The following is a 17,659-nucleotide window of genomic DNA, read 5'->3' as shown; positions in this document are numbered from 1 at the left end:
TTACATGGCAGATCCCGTGTGCCTTCGCAACTGACCTGACTGACTTGCCCTTCCTTGTGACCTCATCAGATGCTTTTTTAAAAACACTGGCAGGCACACCTCTTTCAGTCTTTCTTTTCTACTGTCTAGACATTCTGTAAAATTATTAAAATCAAGAAAGTGTCCTTATTTGTATGTAAGGGGATGGTTGTAACACTTAAAGATGTGTTACAACCCAGCCCAGCCCTCTTAGCTATTGCACCTTCCTCTGTTGATCTGAGTGCTGTTACTGGACTGATCATTAAGCAGTGAGGCAGATTGCACCACCAACTACAGAGTAAATGAACAGATAGACTGGAAATACACTCACTGGCCACTCTATTAGGTATACCTGTTCACCTGTCTGTATGTCAGCAGCACAATGTATAAAATCATGCAGATCAAAGTCATGCTCATATCAAACACCAGAATGGGGATTTAAGTGACTTTGAAGGTCACATTGTTCTTGGTGTTAGGTGGACTGGTATGAGTATTTCAGGATATGCTGATCGACTGGTATTTTCACCATCTTTAGGGTTTACAGAGAATGGGCCGAAAAAGAAAAAACATCCAGTGAGCTGTGGTTCTCTGGGAAAAAATGCCTTGTTGATGGCAGAGGTCAGGGACAGACTGGCTCTAGGTGATAGAAAGGCAAGAGTAACTCAACAACTCGTTACCACCAAGGTATGCAGAAGAGCATCTGTGAATGCACAACACATCCAACTCTGAAGCTGATGGGCTACAGCAGCGGAAGACCACAGCAGGTGCCACTCCTGTCAGCTACAAACAGGAAACTGAGGCTACAGCGGGCACGGGCTCACCGAAATTAGACAATGGAAGACTGGAAAGAGGTTGCCTGGTCAGATGAGTCTCAATTCACTGCTGCAACATCCAGATGGTAGGGCCAGAATTTAGTGTAAGCAAAATTTTATTTGCACACTTTGGGGCCCTTAGTGCCAACTGAGCAATGTTTAAATGCCACAGCCTACCTGAGTATTGTTGCTGACCATGTCCATCCCTTTATGACCACAGTGTACCCAGCTTCTAATAGCTACTGCAGCAGGGTAACGTGCCATGTCACAGAGCTCATATCATCTCAGACTGGTTTCTTGAACATGAAAATAAGTTCACTGTACTCAAATGGCCTCCACAGTCACTAGATTTCAATAGAGCACCTATGGAATGGGAGATTTGGATGGATGGATGGATGGATTTGCAACAGAAGAGTCGCTTATACGTTAGCCGAATGACAGCAGGCAGAAACTGGCGCGTTTTTCAGTAATATACCGGAGTTAAACTTATTTACACACTTTTAACACAGACACTGGCAGCTATTAACTCATAGGTGGTAGTAAAGCTGAAATTAAAATAAGGCAACACTTATTTTGATACTTTTTTTGTTTGTTCTTTTTCTTAACCGTTCCTTCCTCCTATTCCTCTGTCTCTGCTTATTGACGTTTAGGAGAGAGTGCCAAACATAAATTAACGATGCAAGATTTTCAAACCAAGACAGACAAAGCACAAAAGAGACAACAAAGACACAAATATTGTATATATGTTTTATTGTAAAGCTCATATCCTAGCATATCTTATCCTAGCATATCTACAAACAAATTTACTTTTGTATAGCACGATATCACATTACACCGTCTCAAAGAGCTTTACAGCATCCCCACCCAAAGCCCCCAGTGAGTAAGCCATACATAGGCGACAGTGGCAAGGAAAAACTCCCTATTAGGAAGAAACCTTGGGAGGGACCAGACTCAAAGGGGGAGCCCATCCTCCAGGGGCCGGCAGGGAGAGTCAACTTATCTAACTTACCTACCTTAGCTTATCTAACTTACCTACCTTAGCTTATCTAACTTACCTACCTTAGCTTATCTAACTTACCTACCTTAGCTTATCTAACTTACCTACCTTAGCTTATCTAACTGAAGTACCAACACTTAAACGACATCTCTATTAATACGCCGTCCCCGGCCGTAGCCCATTATTAATCCATTACTCCTGGCGGATTGCTGAGGCTGCCCCTGGCCCCTCTCAGGTCGCCGGTCACTGGAGCCATCGAAGTCCGTGCTTCGCCGTCCCCGGCCATAGCCCATTAGTCCAGCAGTATTCTGTTTAAAGACAAGGAGAGGTTATTGATATTGTATTGAACCTCTGTGGGTATTAAAGGTATATCCACAAGCAAGCCAGCAATAGTCCTAATTCACACTGTGGTGTACGCGAAACACCCCCCCTCCTAAGCGGCAGCATATACGATTCCATCCAGCACCCTCCCTTAGCACGCCATATTGCACGAGCCCAACTACCCATCCTAAAACAAACACACACATACATACACAAAGAAAATTAAAAAGGGCACTTCCCCATCTTCCACGAGAGCCACCCATAGGGTCTGGTCAGCTAACTGGCAGAGAGAGTGTTATGCCAAAAAAGGCATCCCTGTCGAAGAATGCATGCCTGTCTCTAAATGACCGATTGGTCACTGATCTGAAACGAGTTGAGCTACTTTGTCGAGTTAGGCTACCGTAGTGCTAATCGATAGCCCTAACCCTTACCCTAACCCACCAAACCCACCCCCCCTAAAACCCTAACCCTCAAAAAAAAAACCCCAACCCTAACCCCCAAAAAACCCCTAAAAGCTCAACTAGTCAGAACACCGGCATGCATTCTGCGGCAGGGATGCCTTTTTCTGCATAACACATGTTATATTCAAACTCAAGTGTTCCAATAGTCTCTCAATCTAGGGCTTTACCTTCGGCATGTAACACTTCCTCCGCATCTTACCTATCCTTTCCGTTTCCTTGCTTGTTATTCTTATTTTGACTTTAATCTTGATGACTTTAATTTCGTTTTTCTCCATTTTTTAGAAGTGTTTTTAGAAGACTTCAACACACAGCCACTCGTTAAAGCGCAGGAAAGAAGTTTGAGAAAAAAAGCACATGTGATTCAAAAGTAATCAAGCTGTTGTCACGGATGCCCATTCGTACCATAACTGACAATACGATCCTATGCAGGTCGTCGGCGATTTTCGGCCGCGATCGGCTCCTACTGACCGGTCGTAGGTCCGATTCGGCCGTAAGCAGGGTTGCCAACTCTGACGCATCTGACGTGACACTCATGCTTTCAAACTGAAACGCTCACAGCAAGAAATCTTACGGCGAATATCTATTAATCCATTTAAACCTAAAATTGCCTACATGAAAAGCGTTGGGACTGTTTGTAAATAGTCTGCAGGTTTTGCAAGGTAATAAAACTGTTATATACATGTTAATATATGTGTGTAGACTTGTCTCGAATTCAAAATCTCACGCCAACGCCAACTCGATCATTCGCTGTCTAAAGCTATACGCGCTGCAATGTCTTGTAGTACTTATTTTATGTGCATTCGCGCTGTTATGACAAGAAATCACTGTGCATTTTAGCTACAAATTAGCCACATAAATGTTAAAATGCAGGGTAATTTTTCGTCATAACAGCGTGGACGCACATAAAATAAATAGGCATTTGCGCTGCTATAACGAGGAATTGCCGCGCGTGTACGGGGAATGCGTAGGGGAGACCGGGTATGGTTGTAACACTTTTTGCTTTACCACCTATAACTCGATCACTGAATTTTTGAGCTAGAGATTTATATTACATAATTACCCACATTTGTTTGCTACAAACTGCACCAAGTCAAACCTCTGCTAGAATATCACTGACCTCTTGAGTTCATGACAAATACACGGTGCTCCTTTGTTAAAACATGCCCCACTACCGGGGTAGGATGTAACAAGTGCTGTGGTAAATTTTAACAGTTAGACAAAAGAAGCAAAAACACTGGCCACACTGTGCTATATGCTTCAAGAAGTTTTTGAAGGCTGACCATAACTCAAATCCACTAATGTGCTAGAACAAACTTTCTTTATTGTATGTATGCTTAATCAATACTCTACTACAATGCATCTGAGGAATATGTTGGTGACCCCTGGTATAAAGTTATTAAAACAAAGATTAGCAGATTTTCCGTTGCATAATGTAAAGTATTTAACCAGAAAGGAACAACAGCACTATATTCCCCGGACAAGTCCTTCACCTGTCTAATCCGTACCAAAATGGTTATTTCCATGGGCGTAAATTTCATTTCACAGTAGGGGGGGACAATAAATATGAAATTTCTCATGAGCAATTTTTGAAGGGAACACATATAATAAAGTCAAATTGTACTTATAAAAATATGTCCCCACAATGAAAAACTTTGGTTCTATCATTATTACTGTAGCATGCATGGAGACTGCGTCATTATGGTTATTTTCAAAGTTTTTCTCAGGTTCAATGACAAAGCAGATTTTTCTTCAAAACTATTTATTGCATTGTTTGTTATGTTGTTTACAGTCAAGCCATCAAAATACCACCTATAACTCGATGTTTAAATAAAAATTTAAACATGACTGTTTAAATGCATAATAGAAATTGATTATACAAAAAAATACAGTGGGGTCAGTTCGGACGTAGCACAGTGCTAATTTAGTAAATGCACAGCTAAACAATATGCTAATTGTGGCCGTTAATGTTAAGTTAACATTATGCCAAGTCGTCACAAATAAAACAATGCATGGGAAACGGCTTTGGCGTGTTAGTTGCAGTGCACTATGCAACAAGCTATTGTAAACAAGCTAACGTTAACTAGATAAGTAATATTTTAATCGCTAATATAGCAGATTCATGGAAAATTACATCGGTAATCAGCATTTTTGCCGCAACTAATTTATGAATGAGTCTGCATCAACTACATTAAAGAGAATCGCTTTATTTAAAGTGAATAAAATACCCTACTTACTGGAGTTCAACATTAATTGAGCCGCAGCCACACACCTGATTCGTGTGTGTAGAGTAGGTGAGATGAACTGGGAAAGCAGGCAGTTGGCCAAACCACTGTGAGGAAGGGGAGGGGGAACTTTCAGTCTTTCAGAATTATTTTAGGTATACATACATATATTTTTGACAATAGATAGTGCGATTTTTTTTTTATAATTTTTTTTGGGGGGTCAACCCTCAGATAGGGGGGGACATGTCCCCTCCGTCCCCCCCGGGATTTACGCCCATGGTTATTTCCTTTTAGTGGCTGCATGTCTGTAGACAAAAATCCTCATTTGCAATTAAAGTTGTTTATAGACATTTTTTAAATAAAAATATAAAAAAGGTTCAAGGTACACAAGAAAGTACACAAGGAAAGACATTCAGTAATATTATAATATCATCTATATAAATATAATGCATGCAAACATTGCTCAAGGTACGTGATTTCTGTACACGGTGCCTGAATCAGCTGCAGAATGAGCTCCAAGTCTCCATCAAGGTGGATTTCATTACAGATTTCATCGGCGACCTGCCGTCCGAAGGTGAGTAGGAGCCAGGTTTCTACCAGCAGGAGGACACTCGCTGCAGCGAGCAGGATCTCGTCAGTGTCCCAGGAGTCTGTAGCACACTTCACGGTTCTGATAGCTGCAATTTCGTTCCCCCATCTCCCCCCTGTGCTGTGTGCTGATTTAAAATTATGTTATCCATTAATTTATACCTAGACGATTCCTCTGTTGTTTTAATGTCTTTCTATGAAAGTGTTGCAGTAACCAAACCATATATCCAAAAACATCACGTCTTTTTGATGATTCTGTGTTTTCAAAGATAAGTAAATTGATTTAAATCGTTGGTAATAGATGTTTATTGGGAAAATACAGAAAATGGTACAGAGCTTTTCGGATCTAACCTATATTATGCGTGATGATGGATTTGATGTTGTTTATTCTAATTATAACTTAATTGTAGCAACTTACTCCTTACATTACATCTTCAGATATTAAGTGCAGCCCATTAATTTAAAGAAATCTGCGCACTTGAGCTCTTCAGCACTTGCGCACTTTGTAGTATCACAACGCGCTTGAACCCAAAGTTATTCATGGCCGAAGGGAGAGCAAATCAAGGCACCATAATGTAAACAAGTCATGACGTGTTTAATGTTTTTAAAATGATGATGAGTGGTATAGCCCATTAGGGTTACCGTATTTGGTGAGACGAAAAAGAGGACGTGTCAGTGGATCAAAATATTCATGAGTTGTCACGTTCACTGACCAATGAGGTATCGCTCCTCATGAATATTAATGAGGTAACCACTTTCAAATACATCTTGCAAACGCACTGTTTGCAAGGCCTGCAGCATTGTGCAGGACCCATCACATGCCACATATCGTCTTTTCACTCTCCTGCCATCCAAGTGAAGATACTGCAGCATCAGAGCCAGGTCTTCCAGGCTGTGTGACATTTTTTACTGGCTCCTCAACACCATGCTGCCCACAAGAGGATCCCTCAGAATGCCTCATCACTGCCTCAACCCCCCAACCCACAAATGGAAAGCCACACACCGACACTTAAGCGCTGCACTGCACTTAACACTTTGTCACTGTCACATGGGGCGATAAGAAGAATCCTCATAATTCTCTGTCTGGTCCATTATTCTGCTTCTATCACTATTTTCGGCTGTTACTGTTATTGCTACTATTATCATACACTGTGAACTCAAGCTGCTACAGTGTAGATGTTGGTGAACTCGGGTCTAACTTGCTACCTCTGATAACATTAAACACTTAACATATAGTTTTATCAATATTGCAGATTGCCATATATTGCACAATGTATACTTATTAAATTGCACTATCCTGTATGTCCTTTGCACATTGTCTTGTTTTGTGTTTTAATGCACTAAGTTTATGTTTACACTGTGGTCCCTGAGCTTCGCCATTTTGTCTCTCCATATACTTGTATATGGTGCAGATGACAATAAAGTTCACTTTGACTTTGATCTCAGTACTAGACCTTTGTTTTAAATGTCGATTTTCCACCTATTTAAAGCATCTGCCCCATGCCCTCAGTACAATGCTCATACTTACAGTAAGCATTACTGAAACATACTTGACATGGTTAAGAACTGTATGGACTGGTGCTGGGGGGTTTTCCACAAAGCAGGATTTCTCAGTTAGAAGTAATGATCGTCCTATAAGAGTTTAGGTAAGGAGTATTCCAATTGGACAGTTATGACTTGTAGCTTAAGTTAACCCAGCTAACTGAGAAGTGTTGGGGGGTGTTCTACAAAACAGGATTTCTTTGCAGAACACGACCCCACCACCCCAGATGTCCGCAGTCCTGAATACTTGTTATACTTGTGTTATGGATGTGATCGGAAAACATTGTAAGTTTTATTAAAATTAGCGATGCGATATTAAGAATACGCAAGGCAGGCTTATTATCGTGAATGAAAACATTTCCATAAACTGAAATAAAATGAGAAAATAGTATAAAATGCACAAAAACTACAAAACAACTACAATTATTGCATCTGAAACAAACAAATGTGAAATACTTCCTATTACCATTTTAAAATACTATGTAGCTAAAGTAATGATTTGTTGGTTTATCTTTGGGCTTTTTGTGCGATGCACTTTTGTGCAAAGCACTTGCAACAATAGAAAGAGCCAACGGCACAATATCTCGACGTTTTGTGGAGGCTAGTAAAGTTAGCTTTCCATCTATCCCTATAAACAAGATTACTAAAAGTAACATATAAATACAAACACAGAGAGGTAAGCAGTGTGTACTGATACATCATGGAGTAGAATTACTTCTGACATTTATGGCGTTCAAACCATCTGATTGCTGGCTCAGATCCCGAGCCTCAGCGTGATCATACCTCCATGTTCCAGGACAAATGTACACAGTGCTGCTTGAAAGTTAGTGAACCCTTCAGAATTTTCCATGTCCCTGCAAAATATGACTTAAATTCTCATCAGATTTTCACACTAGTCCTAAAGGTAGGGGAAGAGAGCACAATCGAACAAATAAGACAAAAATATGATATTTGGTCATTCATGTATTGAGGAAAATGATCCAATATCACAAATCTGTGAGTGGTAAAAGTATGTGAACCTAGCGGGTAATTTGAAGGTGGGGTAGTATCCAGTTTAGCTATAGTTTTCAGTGTTGAATACAAGTTTAATATAAGCACGGTTCCCATTCACATCTGATTGTTATCGCATTGATTGACAAGCTTGACAGTGATTGACGACACCCGACTCTAAATAAGCAACCGGGGAGATGCACAAGAAGGGCCCAGAGAGACAGAGATGTAAACATGTAAGCAGCAGCAGAATAAAATAGAAATATAATTTCAGAATGTTTTACTTATGCAAATGTCATTTTCGAGAAATGTTTGGCTCACATTATCACCAAATTGATGACAATATCACCATTTACTACAAAAATTTGAACTCAATAATTAACAAAATAATATATAAGAAATAAATTGAGAAACTAAATTTCCTGTTACAGACAATTTATCTTAAAATAGTTTGATGTTCAGAATGCTCCTCACTCCACTTCACGCAACTTTAAAACACGTAAGGACCATGTTAGGCCAAAAGCTGAACAATGTTTGTGGGCAACACTCTTGATTTCCCCAGGAGATCTAGACATAGCATATATGTGTGTATGTGCACAATGAATAAATGGAATAAGCTGCTAGTTACATTGAACCATGTGCTTGTGCTCATGTGCACAAGCACACACACACACACGCCGATGGTCAGGGGCTTTAGAGTTTAACTTTAGGTCTGTGAAAGTAGGACCGTGATGTGTATTCAAGCCCACATAACACACTAACTTAGTCGTTCACTAACTTATCCTAAAAAAAAAAAAAACAGACAGAATAGACTTGTAAATTTTAAAGAAAAGACATTAACGGTTTTCGTTAATGTTTGAAGGTATAAAAACTTTAGATGTATTTGTTAAATAGGCAAACAAAAATGTGTTACTTTAAATTAGTATACAATATAACCTTAGCTTTAGATGCAAGATGTACACCCCCCCCCCCCCCACACACACACACACAGCACAGCACAGGACATGGGCACAAGCATGCACCCAAGGGTTGGCCTTTAGAGTTTGATAATCAAACTGTATGAAAAAACACCAGGCATATATAGTTTACGTTTTTTCTTAAAATGTATAAGGATTGTTTTGTTATAGCGAAATTTTAAATTAGTATGAGTGTGATATAAGTCATTTAGGCAACAAGATTTGAGGAAGAACCTATATAGCGGCTAGAAATGATCGACCAGGCAGACAGAAGGGGGCTTTCTTATCTCACAAGCCATGGAAGGGTAGGGGGTGTAGGAACTGCGGAATCAGGCAAGTGTGTAAGAATTTAGGATATATTTTTGTTATTTTAAAGAAGGTGGACATGGTTATTTAATTACATTTAATAGGAACTAGTAAGCTGCATTTAGCATCATGCAGCAAATTCACATTAAAAACTTTAAAGAATAATGCCTTAGTTGTTTTAATAAAGACATTCTTCAGTAAATGTCAGACACGTCCAGAGTAGCCACTGAGCGCCGCCGTCGAAATGCCCCGTCGCCATGCTGCCTCCGGTGGAACCCCGCCCTGACCGTCTGCCTCGCTTATACTGGTTTGTTTCCTTGATTGAAAGACTCATCCAGCTGTTTCACATTAACATTAGTGACACATGTATGATCATAGGAGACTGACCAATCAGCACACGGCAAGAACTCAAGTGCTAAAGTGAAATCCAGGTCTTTTTAACTGAAATGGTAGTTTACAAACCCTGTCCCAGCTCATAGTGACCCCCCCCTGACATGGATTAGGTGACCATCCAAGTATGTGTTGAACCATATGGTGCGTGTGATGGCAATTCCCCATAAGATAACATCCCCCCCATCCTCCATCTCAGTCACATGATACCCAGTGCAAATGTTATCATCCCCTTTCTGACAGGCATCTTCATGGTCCATTAACAGTGACCATAGATGACAGGTGCCACCATAATCCCATCACCATATCAACACCTACTTCCTTTTTATTGCCTGAACTTTGGGAAAGAATTGATTACTGAATAAAATCACAAGGATCCTACCCCGCACTCCAGTCCATCATTAAACATCCAAATGGATCCATATTCTCCGAACTTCATGGCTTGGAAAAGGTCTTAATGATCTGCTGAAAACATCACAAAGGATATTTAAAAAGTGTAATTCCTACATAGTGAAACCGAAATGTACACAAATAACTTTAAATGAAAGTGTGGGATGTGCACTTTAATCCTGTCTGAATTGTTTGATTTGAAGTTATAAACTGTGGAGCAGAGTGGGAAAAATGTGTCTTTGTACTGTATTTACGAACAGGCAATATAAGTGTATGCCAGGAAACTGAGTATGTAAGCATAGCATACGTGTATATCCCATGCACAGTGTGAATTAGGTCCCCACATACAGCTTTAGTGCTGAGGATTCTCGCATTTTCTGCGCTGGATATTTTACGCAGGATCATGATGATACCGCTGCGATCGTGAATCTGATCCTCTTATATTTCTTGGCCCGTCTCGGCCGGCAGGGGGCGTGGCCGCGTCGCCCAGCTCGTGCCGGGAGGATGGGCGGTCGCTTAGCCGGAGATGCTGGGAGCGGCGTGACGGAGACAGTGCGTTGGGATCCAGTGAGATAACGCGCTTTCTATGTTTTATATTCGTGGTCTTTGATGTTTATTAAGCTTCGTCGTTGTGGGGGGAGAATATCGCCTCGCGTTTTATGTATTGATGCGATATTGATTATAATTAACATACGGACGGCCAGCCGCTGGGCGCCGGCCGAAAGCATCGCTTAGCGTCTTGACAGCTATGGTACCTTGCTGATCTGGCCAGAAACCAGTTTTACAGACGGTGCAGGATCTGCGAAAGTAACGGAGCATTAATCCATGTCTCTAGGCCCTAGACAAAGGCAGGAGGAAAGCAGCGCCTCTCCGGTTAATCGTATAAAACCATTTCGGCAACTGAACCCCCCCTTCTCCGGGGCTGCTTTACTGACCTGATCTGGGATATGTTCGGATTACCATATTTACTATAACATTTACCACATAGACAGTTACAGCCTGGATCAGGAGCCCCATTCAAATAAACGCGCGCGCACATAAATATTTATGTAGCCTATGTGCTTCCTTCCACTGCACGCGCTTTATCTTCGAATAAATCACTATATTTTAGTACTTGTTTAAGGATTAAACAATAATAATATTGTTTAATATTTCCTAGTCATAATAAAGTGATTCTTTTGGGATTTTCAGAAGTGTTCTGTGAATGCTCCTTTCACTTGTCGTGCACCTTCGCGAGCTGTACAGTTATTTCGCGATGTTCAGCTGTCACAGAGTGACGGAGTACCTCCATTGGCTCCGGCCCGGGGGTACTGGCTCTGGCTCCAAAACGCCGTCCGGCATTTCCCTCAGGGTTCAGGCGGAGCTGGACAGCTCCTTGCCGGCGCTCAGCGCAGCGATCAGAGCCCTGAAGTGTGCTACTGACTCCCGGGACAGTGACGAGATCTTGCGCGCCGTAGCCAGTGTCCTCCAGCTGGTAGAAGAAGCATGGCTCCTGCCCACCATCGGACGGCAGGTCGCCGATGAAATCTGTAATAAAATCCGCCTTGATGGAGGCTTGGAGCTCATTCTGCAGCTGATTCAGGCACCGGATATAGAAATCACGTACGCAGCTGCCCGGGTGCTTGAGCAAATACTGGTTGCAGAGAACAGGTATGAGGCATTCACATTTTAGTTAGTTGTCAAATGAATAAGCGGGTATTAACATAAACCATCGTTTGTGGACTTAATAACCCTGTTTAACATGCAGCTCAGCGCATTTCAGCTCCTGTCGGAGAGCTTTGCATGTCTGACCAGGATCGGTGTCATGCGCTCTGCAGGGACTACATGGCTAGGATGGGCCTCGGGGTGATCCTGAACCTGAGCCGCCAGCAGAGGGACCCTCAGCTGGTTCACAGTGTGTCTGGCATCCTGGAGCACATGTTCAAGCACTCGGAGGAGACATCCTGCCAGCTCATCGATAACGGGGCACTGGACGCCTTGCTGTTTTGGTGCCGGGGCAAGGATTCCCGGGTTCTGCGTCACTGCGCTGTGGCACTGGCTAATTGCGCCATGTACGGTGGGCACAGCTGTCAGCGTCTGATGATCGAGAAGCAAGCAGCCGAGTGGCTTTTCCCACTGGCGTTCTCTGAGGAGGACAAGCTGATCCGTTTCCATGCCTGCCTGGCTGTGGCCCTCCTGGCAGCTAACCGGGAACTGGAGAAGGAGGTGGTGCGCTCAGGGACACTGGAGCTTGTAGAGCCCTTCATCTCATCACTGGACCCTGATGAATTTGCCCAGGCCCTGCAGGACAGTGCTGACTGCATGCAGGGCCGTACCGCTGCTGACCTGCAGCACCTGCTCCCCCTGCTGGACGGAACGCGAGCTGAGGGGAAGTGCATCGCAGCCTTCTACCTCTGCGTGGAAAGCAGTATTAAGTCGCATCAGGGCAATACCAAGGTGAGCCAGCCCTCGCAATGACATCAGGGGCACTGCTGCCACCACAAACCTTGTTCAACCCTGAAGAGAAAAACACTCTGAGCTGACACTGAAATTTAAGTGGTTTGGTCGGGCATTCAGAGAGGAGACCCTTTCAAGCTGCCAGTGGGATTTGGATCTGTCAAATATGTGTTAGTGCTGTTGTTATTGTCTCTGTAACACCCAGGGTGGCTGCCCCCATCTCCCTCCCTCATCTCCTTCAGATATTCCATGAGATTGGCGCGGTGCAGAGCCTGAAGCGCATTGTCATGTACTCGGGAAACGGCACTGCCAGGCGCCTGGCCACACGGGCACTCGCCATGATGTCTGAGGAGGTCCCACGCCGCGTTCTTCCCTCCGTGGCCAACTGGAAGAGCGGTGAAGTGCAGAAGTGGCTGAAGCAGATCGGCTTCAGCGCCTACTGCGAGCGCTTCCAGGTGACTGCGCCACACGGGTCCCGGCACGGTAGCACACCACAGAGTTCCCGTTGAGGTCTGCTGTAACTTCAGATGCTCTGCTGTCTCTCAGGAACTCCAAGTGGATGGAGACCTGCTACTTAACATCACGGATCATGATCTCTGCCACGACCTGGGCATGTCACAATGCTTGGCTCGCAAGAGGTCAGTGTGGGGTGATGTCCAGTTGAAACATAGGCGTGTAGTTAACTGTGTAGCAGCACATCATGCATCCTGTAAACACCTGGGATTCATAAACATCCTTCCTTGTTGGTAAAGAGCTGGTACCTGCTGAGGCTCACTCAAACCATGCCACCCACTGGCTTGTACAAGTATAGGGGAAGGTTATTATTCATAATTGATTAGAATATTTGACTGATCACTATCTTTCTTTTGGCTCAACCGTAAGGTTCATCAGAGAACTTCGAGTCCTGAAAACCTATGCCGACTACTCGATGTGTGACCCCAACAACCTGGCGGACTGGCTGGCCATCGTGGACCCGACTTTCCGGCAGTACACCTATGGTCTGGTCCAGTCCAGGGTGGACCGCCAGAACTTGCTCCAGATCACAGACCAGCAGCTTGAGTCTGATTGCCATGTAGCAAACGGCATCCACCGGGCCAAGATTTTATCTGCGACTAGGCGCTTCTCCAAGCCAAGTCTTGTCGATTCTGGGCCGGATGGCCCGGATGTCTTCATCAGTTACAGGAGGACCACTGGCTCCCAACTGGCCAGGTGAGGAGTTTGTGTGTGTCAAAGTCAAGGAAGGGGAGCTGAAGGCCTCTGTTTCTGCCGCTACTGAAGGCTCCTTAGGGGTGACACATCTTGGGAATTATGCAGAATGTGCTGTTTCATTGGGTATTTCTGATTCCGGTGATGAATGCAAAGTGAGGGCACAGTAATATGTCATATAAACTCGAGGTTGTTCACTATGGAAGCATATGTGTAGCAAAATTCAATTTGCAATGCAATATTCAAAATGGCAACACAATATGCAAAATGGCAATGTAATTCTGTATTTAAATTTACATTTTCTATCACCTCCACACGTGCAAAATTTGATGCAGAATGAAATTGAAAATTAAATTATATTATTTACATTTGCCATTTCCAACAGTAGTCTTAAGTTGTATAGTGCATACTATTTTAATGCTTTATAAGTAGCAAAATGAAAATGAAAATGTATAACCCAAATTGATTTGATATGTGTAACGTGTCCAAGCAGAAACAGTAGCAAAATTATCATTTAAATGTTATTTGTCCTAAATGCATTTAGACTAACAGTTAGGACTCTTACGATTGCATTTTCATCATGACGCCGTGGGATATTTGTAGCAAAATTCAATGCGGCTTTGAAAATGCATTCCGAGCTGACTATTTTGCTACTGTTTCTGCTTGGACACGTTACACATATCAAATCAATTTGGGTTATACATTTTCATTTTGCTACTTATAAAGCATTAAAATAGTATGCACTTTACAACTTAAGACTTCTGTTGGAAATGGCAAATGTAAATAATATAATTTAATTTTCAATTTCATTCTGCACCAAATTTTGCACGCGTGGAGGTGATGGAAAATGTAAATTTAAATACAGAATTACATTGCCATTTTGAATATTGCGTTGCCATTCTGAATATTGCATTGCCATTTTGCATATTGCATTGCAAATTGAATTTTGCTACACATATGCTTCCATAGTTCACACGTGATTTATACCTGTAATCTGTCATGGTACCTTCCATGAATATAGCTTTATGAACATGTTATGAAGGTATTATCATGAGAGCAGAATCTTCTCAAAACTGTGTAGTTGGTGTGGATTGACTGGAGGGAGTCAATGTGAAGCTCTGGTCCCTCTCTGCTGTCTCCAGCCTGCTGAAGGTACACCTGCAGGTGCGAGGCTTCAGTGTTTTCATTGATGTGGAGAAACTGGAGGCGGGGAAGTTTGAGGAGAAGCTGGTCCAGAGCGTCCAGCGAGCAAGGAACTTCATCCTGGTGCTATCGGCCAATGCGTTGGACAAGTGTATGGGGGATGATGCCATGAAGGACTGGGTGCACAAGGTCTGGCCTGTCTCAGGGCATGCTGCTCTCTATTGTTTGTCGTGTCGCAGCCAAAGCCCCACTGTAGTTGGATGTTCTGTCACCTACAGGAAATAGTCATGGCATTGAACAGCCAGAAAAATATTGTTCCCGTCATCGACAGCTTCGTGTTTCCTGAGCCTGGCACTTTGCCAGCTGACATGAGGCCCATTCTCAACTTCAATGGCATTCAGTAAGTAAGAAGAAGCTTGCTGCCGTCTCGAGTCCATAGGGGCAGATTGTAAACATCAAAAGGCTACAGCCTCTCCTGTGTATCATTCCAGGTGGTCTCATGAATATCAGGAGGCGACCATCGAGAAAATCCTACGCTTCCTGAAGAGACCCACAAGCCATGACCAGGTGGATTGCCAGGAGAGCGCTCAGGAATCACCAAGGCCTTAGTGTGGACTGGATCCACCCTGGCATTGTGTTCCCTGACCGCATCGCTTGTAATCCTGCCCTCTCTAGATCTGCTTTGAACATGCTCACCACTCTGATCCCAATAGGCCAGTCTCTCCATTAGGAAATTTAGGCTGTTGTCTGTGCATGTTGTGAAATTTCTACTGGTGGAGACTGGCAAACTTCACCTTTCTCTCAGGAATCTAAAGATAGAAACCTTGTGCCTCTGAAAACCCCAAGCTGTATAAATAGCAGAGTTACCTACCCTGCCTTAAATGCCCTACTGTTAAAGGTCATTCGCCTGTGAATATGTATATTGTGTCAGCATTGTCATCCAGTTCTACTCCTGAACTGTTTGAGCATAGGTGTGATTTGTACCCCCCTCAATGGTGCTGAAACTAACTAATGGCAGACATCCATCCAAAATGTGTCCATTTTATAATACTGTATGACATTCAAATAGTGCCCGACAAAAGTCTTGTCACTTAACCAAGTTGTAGGAACAACATATAATAACTTGACCTGTAGTTAATCAGTTGGAATCAGAAATGGCTTATAAGAAAGGCAAAGCCCTCTAGATTATGCTTATTATACCAAAATAAAGTTTTTCATCATTCATTGAGTTTTGTCATGTAATTAGGACAGAAAGGTCAACTTTTGCCTGGACAAAAGTCTTGTCATATACAAAAATAATGTAGAAATTATACATATACTTTATTTAGAATACACAAACATGCTACAATAACATCAGAACATAAAGTCAGCGTGCCTTGGAAGAAAGAATTAATAACATGTATGACTTCCATGAGCTTGGAGGACCGCATCCATACGTCTTGGAAATGACTGAAATAACTTGTTGATGAAGTCATCTGGAATGGCAAAGAAAGCAGTCTTGCAGGACTCCCAGAGTTGGTCTAGATTCTTTGGTTTCGTCTTCCAAGCCTCCTCCTTCATCCTACCCCAGACATGCTGTATAATGTTCATGTCTGGTGACTGGGCTGGCCAATCCTGGAGCACCTTGATCCTCTTCAGTTTCAGGAACTTCAATGTGGAGGCTGAAGTATGACAAGGAGCGCCATCCTGCTGCAGAATTTGCCCCCTCTTATGCTTTGGAATGTAATGGGCAGCAAGAATGTCTTGATACTTCAGGCTGTTGATGTTGCCATCCACTCTGCAGATCTCTCGAACACCCCCATGGATGTAATCCCAAACCATGATTTTTCCTCCATCAAACTTGATTGTTTTCTGGGTGAATTTTGAGTTCATGTGGGTTCCAACAGGTCTCCTGCAGTATTTGGTATGCAGTTCAATGGATGATTCTTCAGAAAAATCAACCTTCTGCCACTTTGCCACTGTCCATCCTTGCTGCAAGCTGTGGGCCTTGGCAAATTCAACACGCTTTTTTTGTTGTGTTCTCATTAATGCTGGTTTCTGTGCACTAATTTGGCCATGGAGACCACTGCGTGCGAGAATTCGAGAAACTGTTCTTGTAGACACAGCGGTTTCTGGTGACCAGTTCTGATGTCGCTCTGTTGTAGTTGAAAAAGGGTTGGCCCTGGACTTTCGAAGCAACAAACGGTCCTCTCAAAGAGTTGTCTTACGTGGTCTGCCTGACCTGGGCTTGTCATGAACATCACCAGTTTCTTCATATCTTTTTTTAATCCTCTCCACTTGATGTTTGGATACATTAATGACGTCTGACACCTCAGCAGACTTGGTTTGTGGTTGAATCTTTGGCATGTTGTCTGAAGTCAGGTTACACTTCAAGTGAAGGTCTGGTGTGCTGGGGTTCTTTTTATACACACCTGGGATTACGTTAATTACAGTATTTGTCACAGGTGAACCTCTAATTTGTGATTGGTTGAATAATTAAAAGACATGACAAGACTTTTGTCCTTGCAAAAACAGGTGTTATGGACTTTAACAAGCTGTGAACATCAGGACACTTTTTGACTGTTTCATTTTGCACCCAGTTATTAATGTGAAAGCCCTTGGCATTAAATTGATCCATTTATCGTAACAATTGATTGATTAGAAATAAAGTTATATGCCTTTTTAAGTTACTATGTCCTTATGTGACAAGACTTTTGTCAATGACTGTAGGCTTCAGGCATCCAATAAGAAAACAGCAGAGATCTGAACTGAGATTGGTGTTTCATTCTAAAGTGATAGGGCTCCTTGCCAATAGGGAAAGGCCTCTTCACTAAGTCAGCCTGATACTGCACTTCTCAGGTTAAGCTGGAACTTATACAGATGTTCCTCGCTTTACCATACT

The 17,659-nt window shown here is 42.7% G+C and overlaps 1 protein-coding gene and 1 long non-coding RNA gene across 12 annotated transcripts; one reads left to right on the top strand and one right to left on the bottom strand.

Moving 5' to 3' along the window:
- Positions 1 to 1,563: 1,563 nt before the first annotated feature.
- On the bottom strand, positions 1,564 to 11,076 carry LOC111860513 (uncharacterized). Of its 11 annotated transcripts, none has more exons than XR_011983396.1 (4): positions 10,929 to 10,999; positions 10,749 to 10,792; positions 9,986 to 10,522; positions 1,564 to 2,135 (listed from the first exon to the last, which is right to left on the bottom strand). It is a non-coding gene; the product is annotated as an uncharacterized lncRNA (long non-coding RNA). The 11 variants fall into 11 exon arrangements; XR_011983401.1 differs by having other exon boundaries at positions 9,986 to 10,068; XR_011983399.1 differs by having other exon boundaries at positions 9,986 to 10,065.
- Positions 11,077 to 11,162: 86 nt separating this feature from the next.
- Positions 11,163 to 16,701, top strand: sarm1 (sterile alpha and TIR motif containing 1). Its single transcript, XM_023844263.2, has 8 exons — positions 11,163 to 11,643; positions 11,811 to 12,429; positions 12,672 to 12,884; positions 12,976 to 13,067; positions 13,312 to 13,638; positions 14,778 to 14,967; positions 15,057 to 15,178; positions 15,270 to 16,701. The coding sequence occupies exons 1-8, from the start codon at positions 11,198 to 11,200 to the stop codon at positions 15,385 to 15,387; spliced, it is 2,127 nt and encodes a 708-aa protein (XP_023700031.1). The 5' UTR covers positions 11,163 to 11,197; the 3' UTR covers positions 15,388 to 16,701.
- The last annotated feature ends 958 nt before the right edge of the window (positions 16,702 to 17,659 follow it).

This window comes from Paramormyrops kingsleyae, chromosome 17 (assembly GCF_048594095.1).
Source record: "Paramormyrops kingsleyae isolate MSU_618 chromosome 17, PKINGS_0.4, whole genome shotgun sequence".
Taxonomy (NCBI): Eukaryota; Metazoa; Chordata; class Actinopteri; order Osteoglossiformes; family Mormyridae; genus Paramormyrops; species Paramormyrops kingsleyae.
The sequence above is the reverse complement of the archived record's forward strand: the minus strand, read 5'-3'. Positions and strand labels throughout refer to the sequence as shown.

Excerpts from the sequence above, each read along its gene's own strand:
- sarm1 (XM_023844263.2), top strand. The coding sequence starts at position 11,198 with ATGCTCCTTTCACTTGTCGTGCACCTTCGCGAGCTGTACAGTTATTTC. Across the intron at positions 12,885-12,975 it reads CCTACTGCGAGCGCTTCCAG|GAACTCCAAGTGGATGGAGA; the intron begins GTGACTGCGCCA and ends GCTGTCTCTCAG. Across the intron at positions 13,068-13,311 it reads CAATGCTTGGCTCGCAAGAG|GTTCATCAGAGAACTTCGAG; the intron begins GTCAGTGTGGGG and ends CTCAACCGTAAG.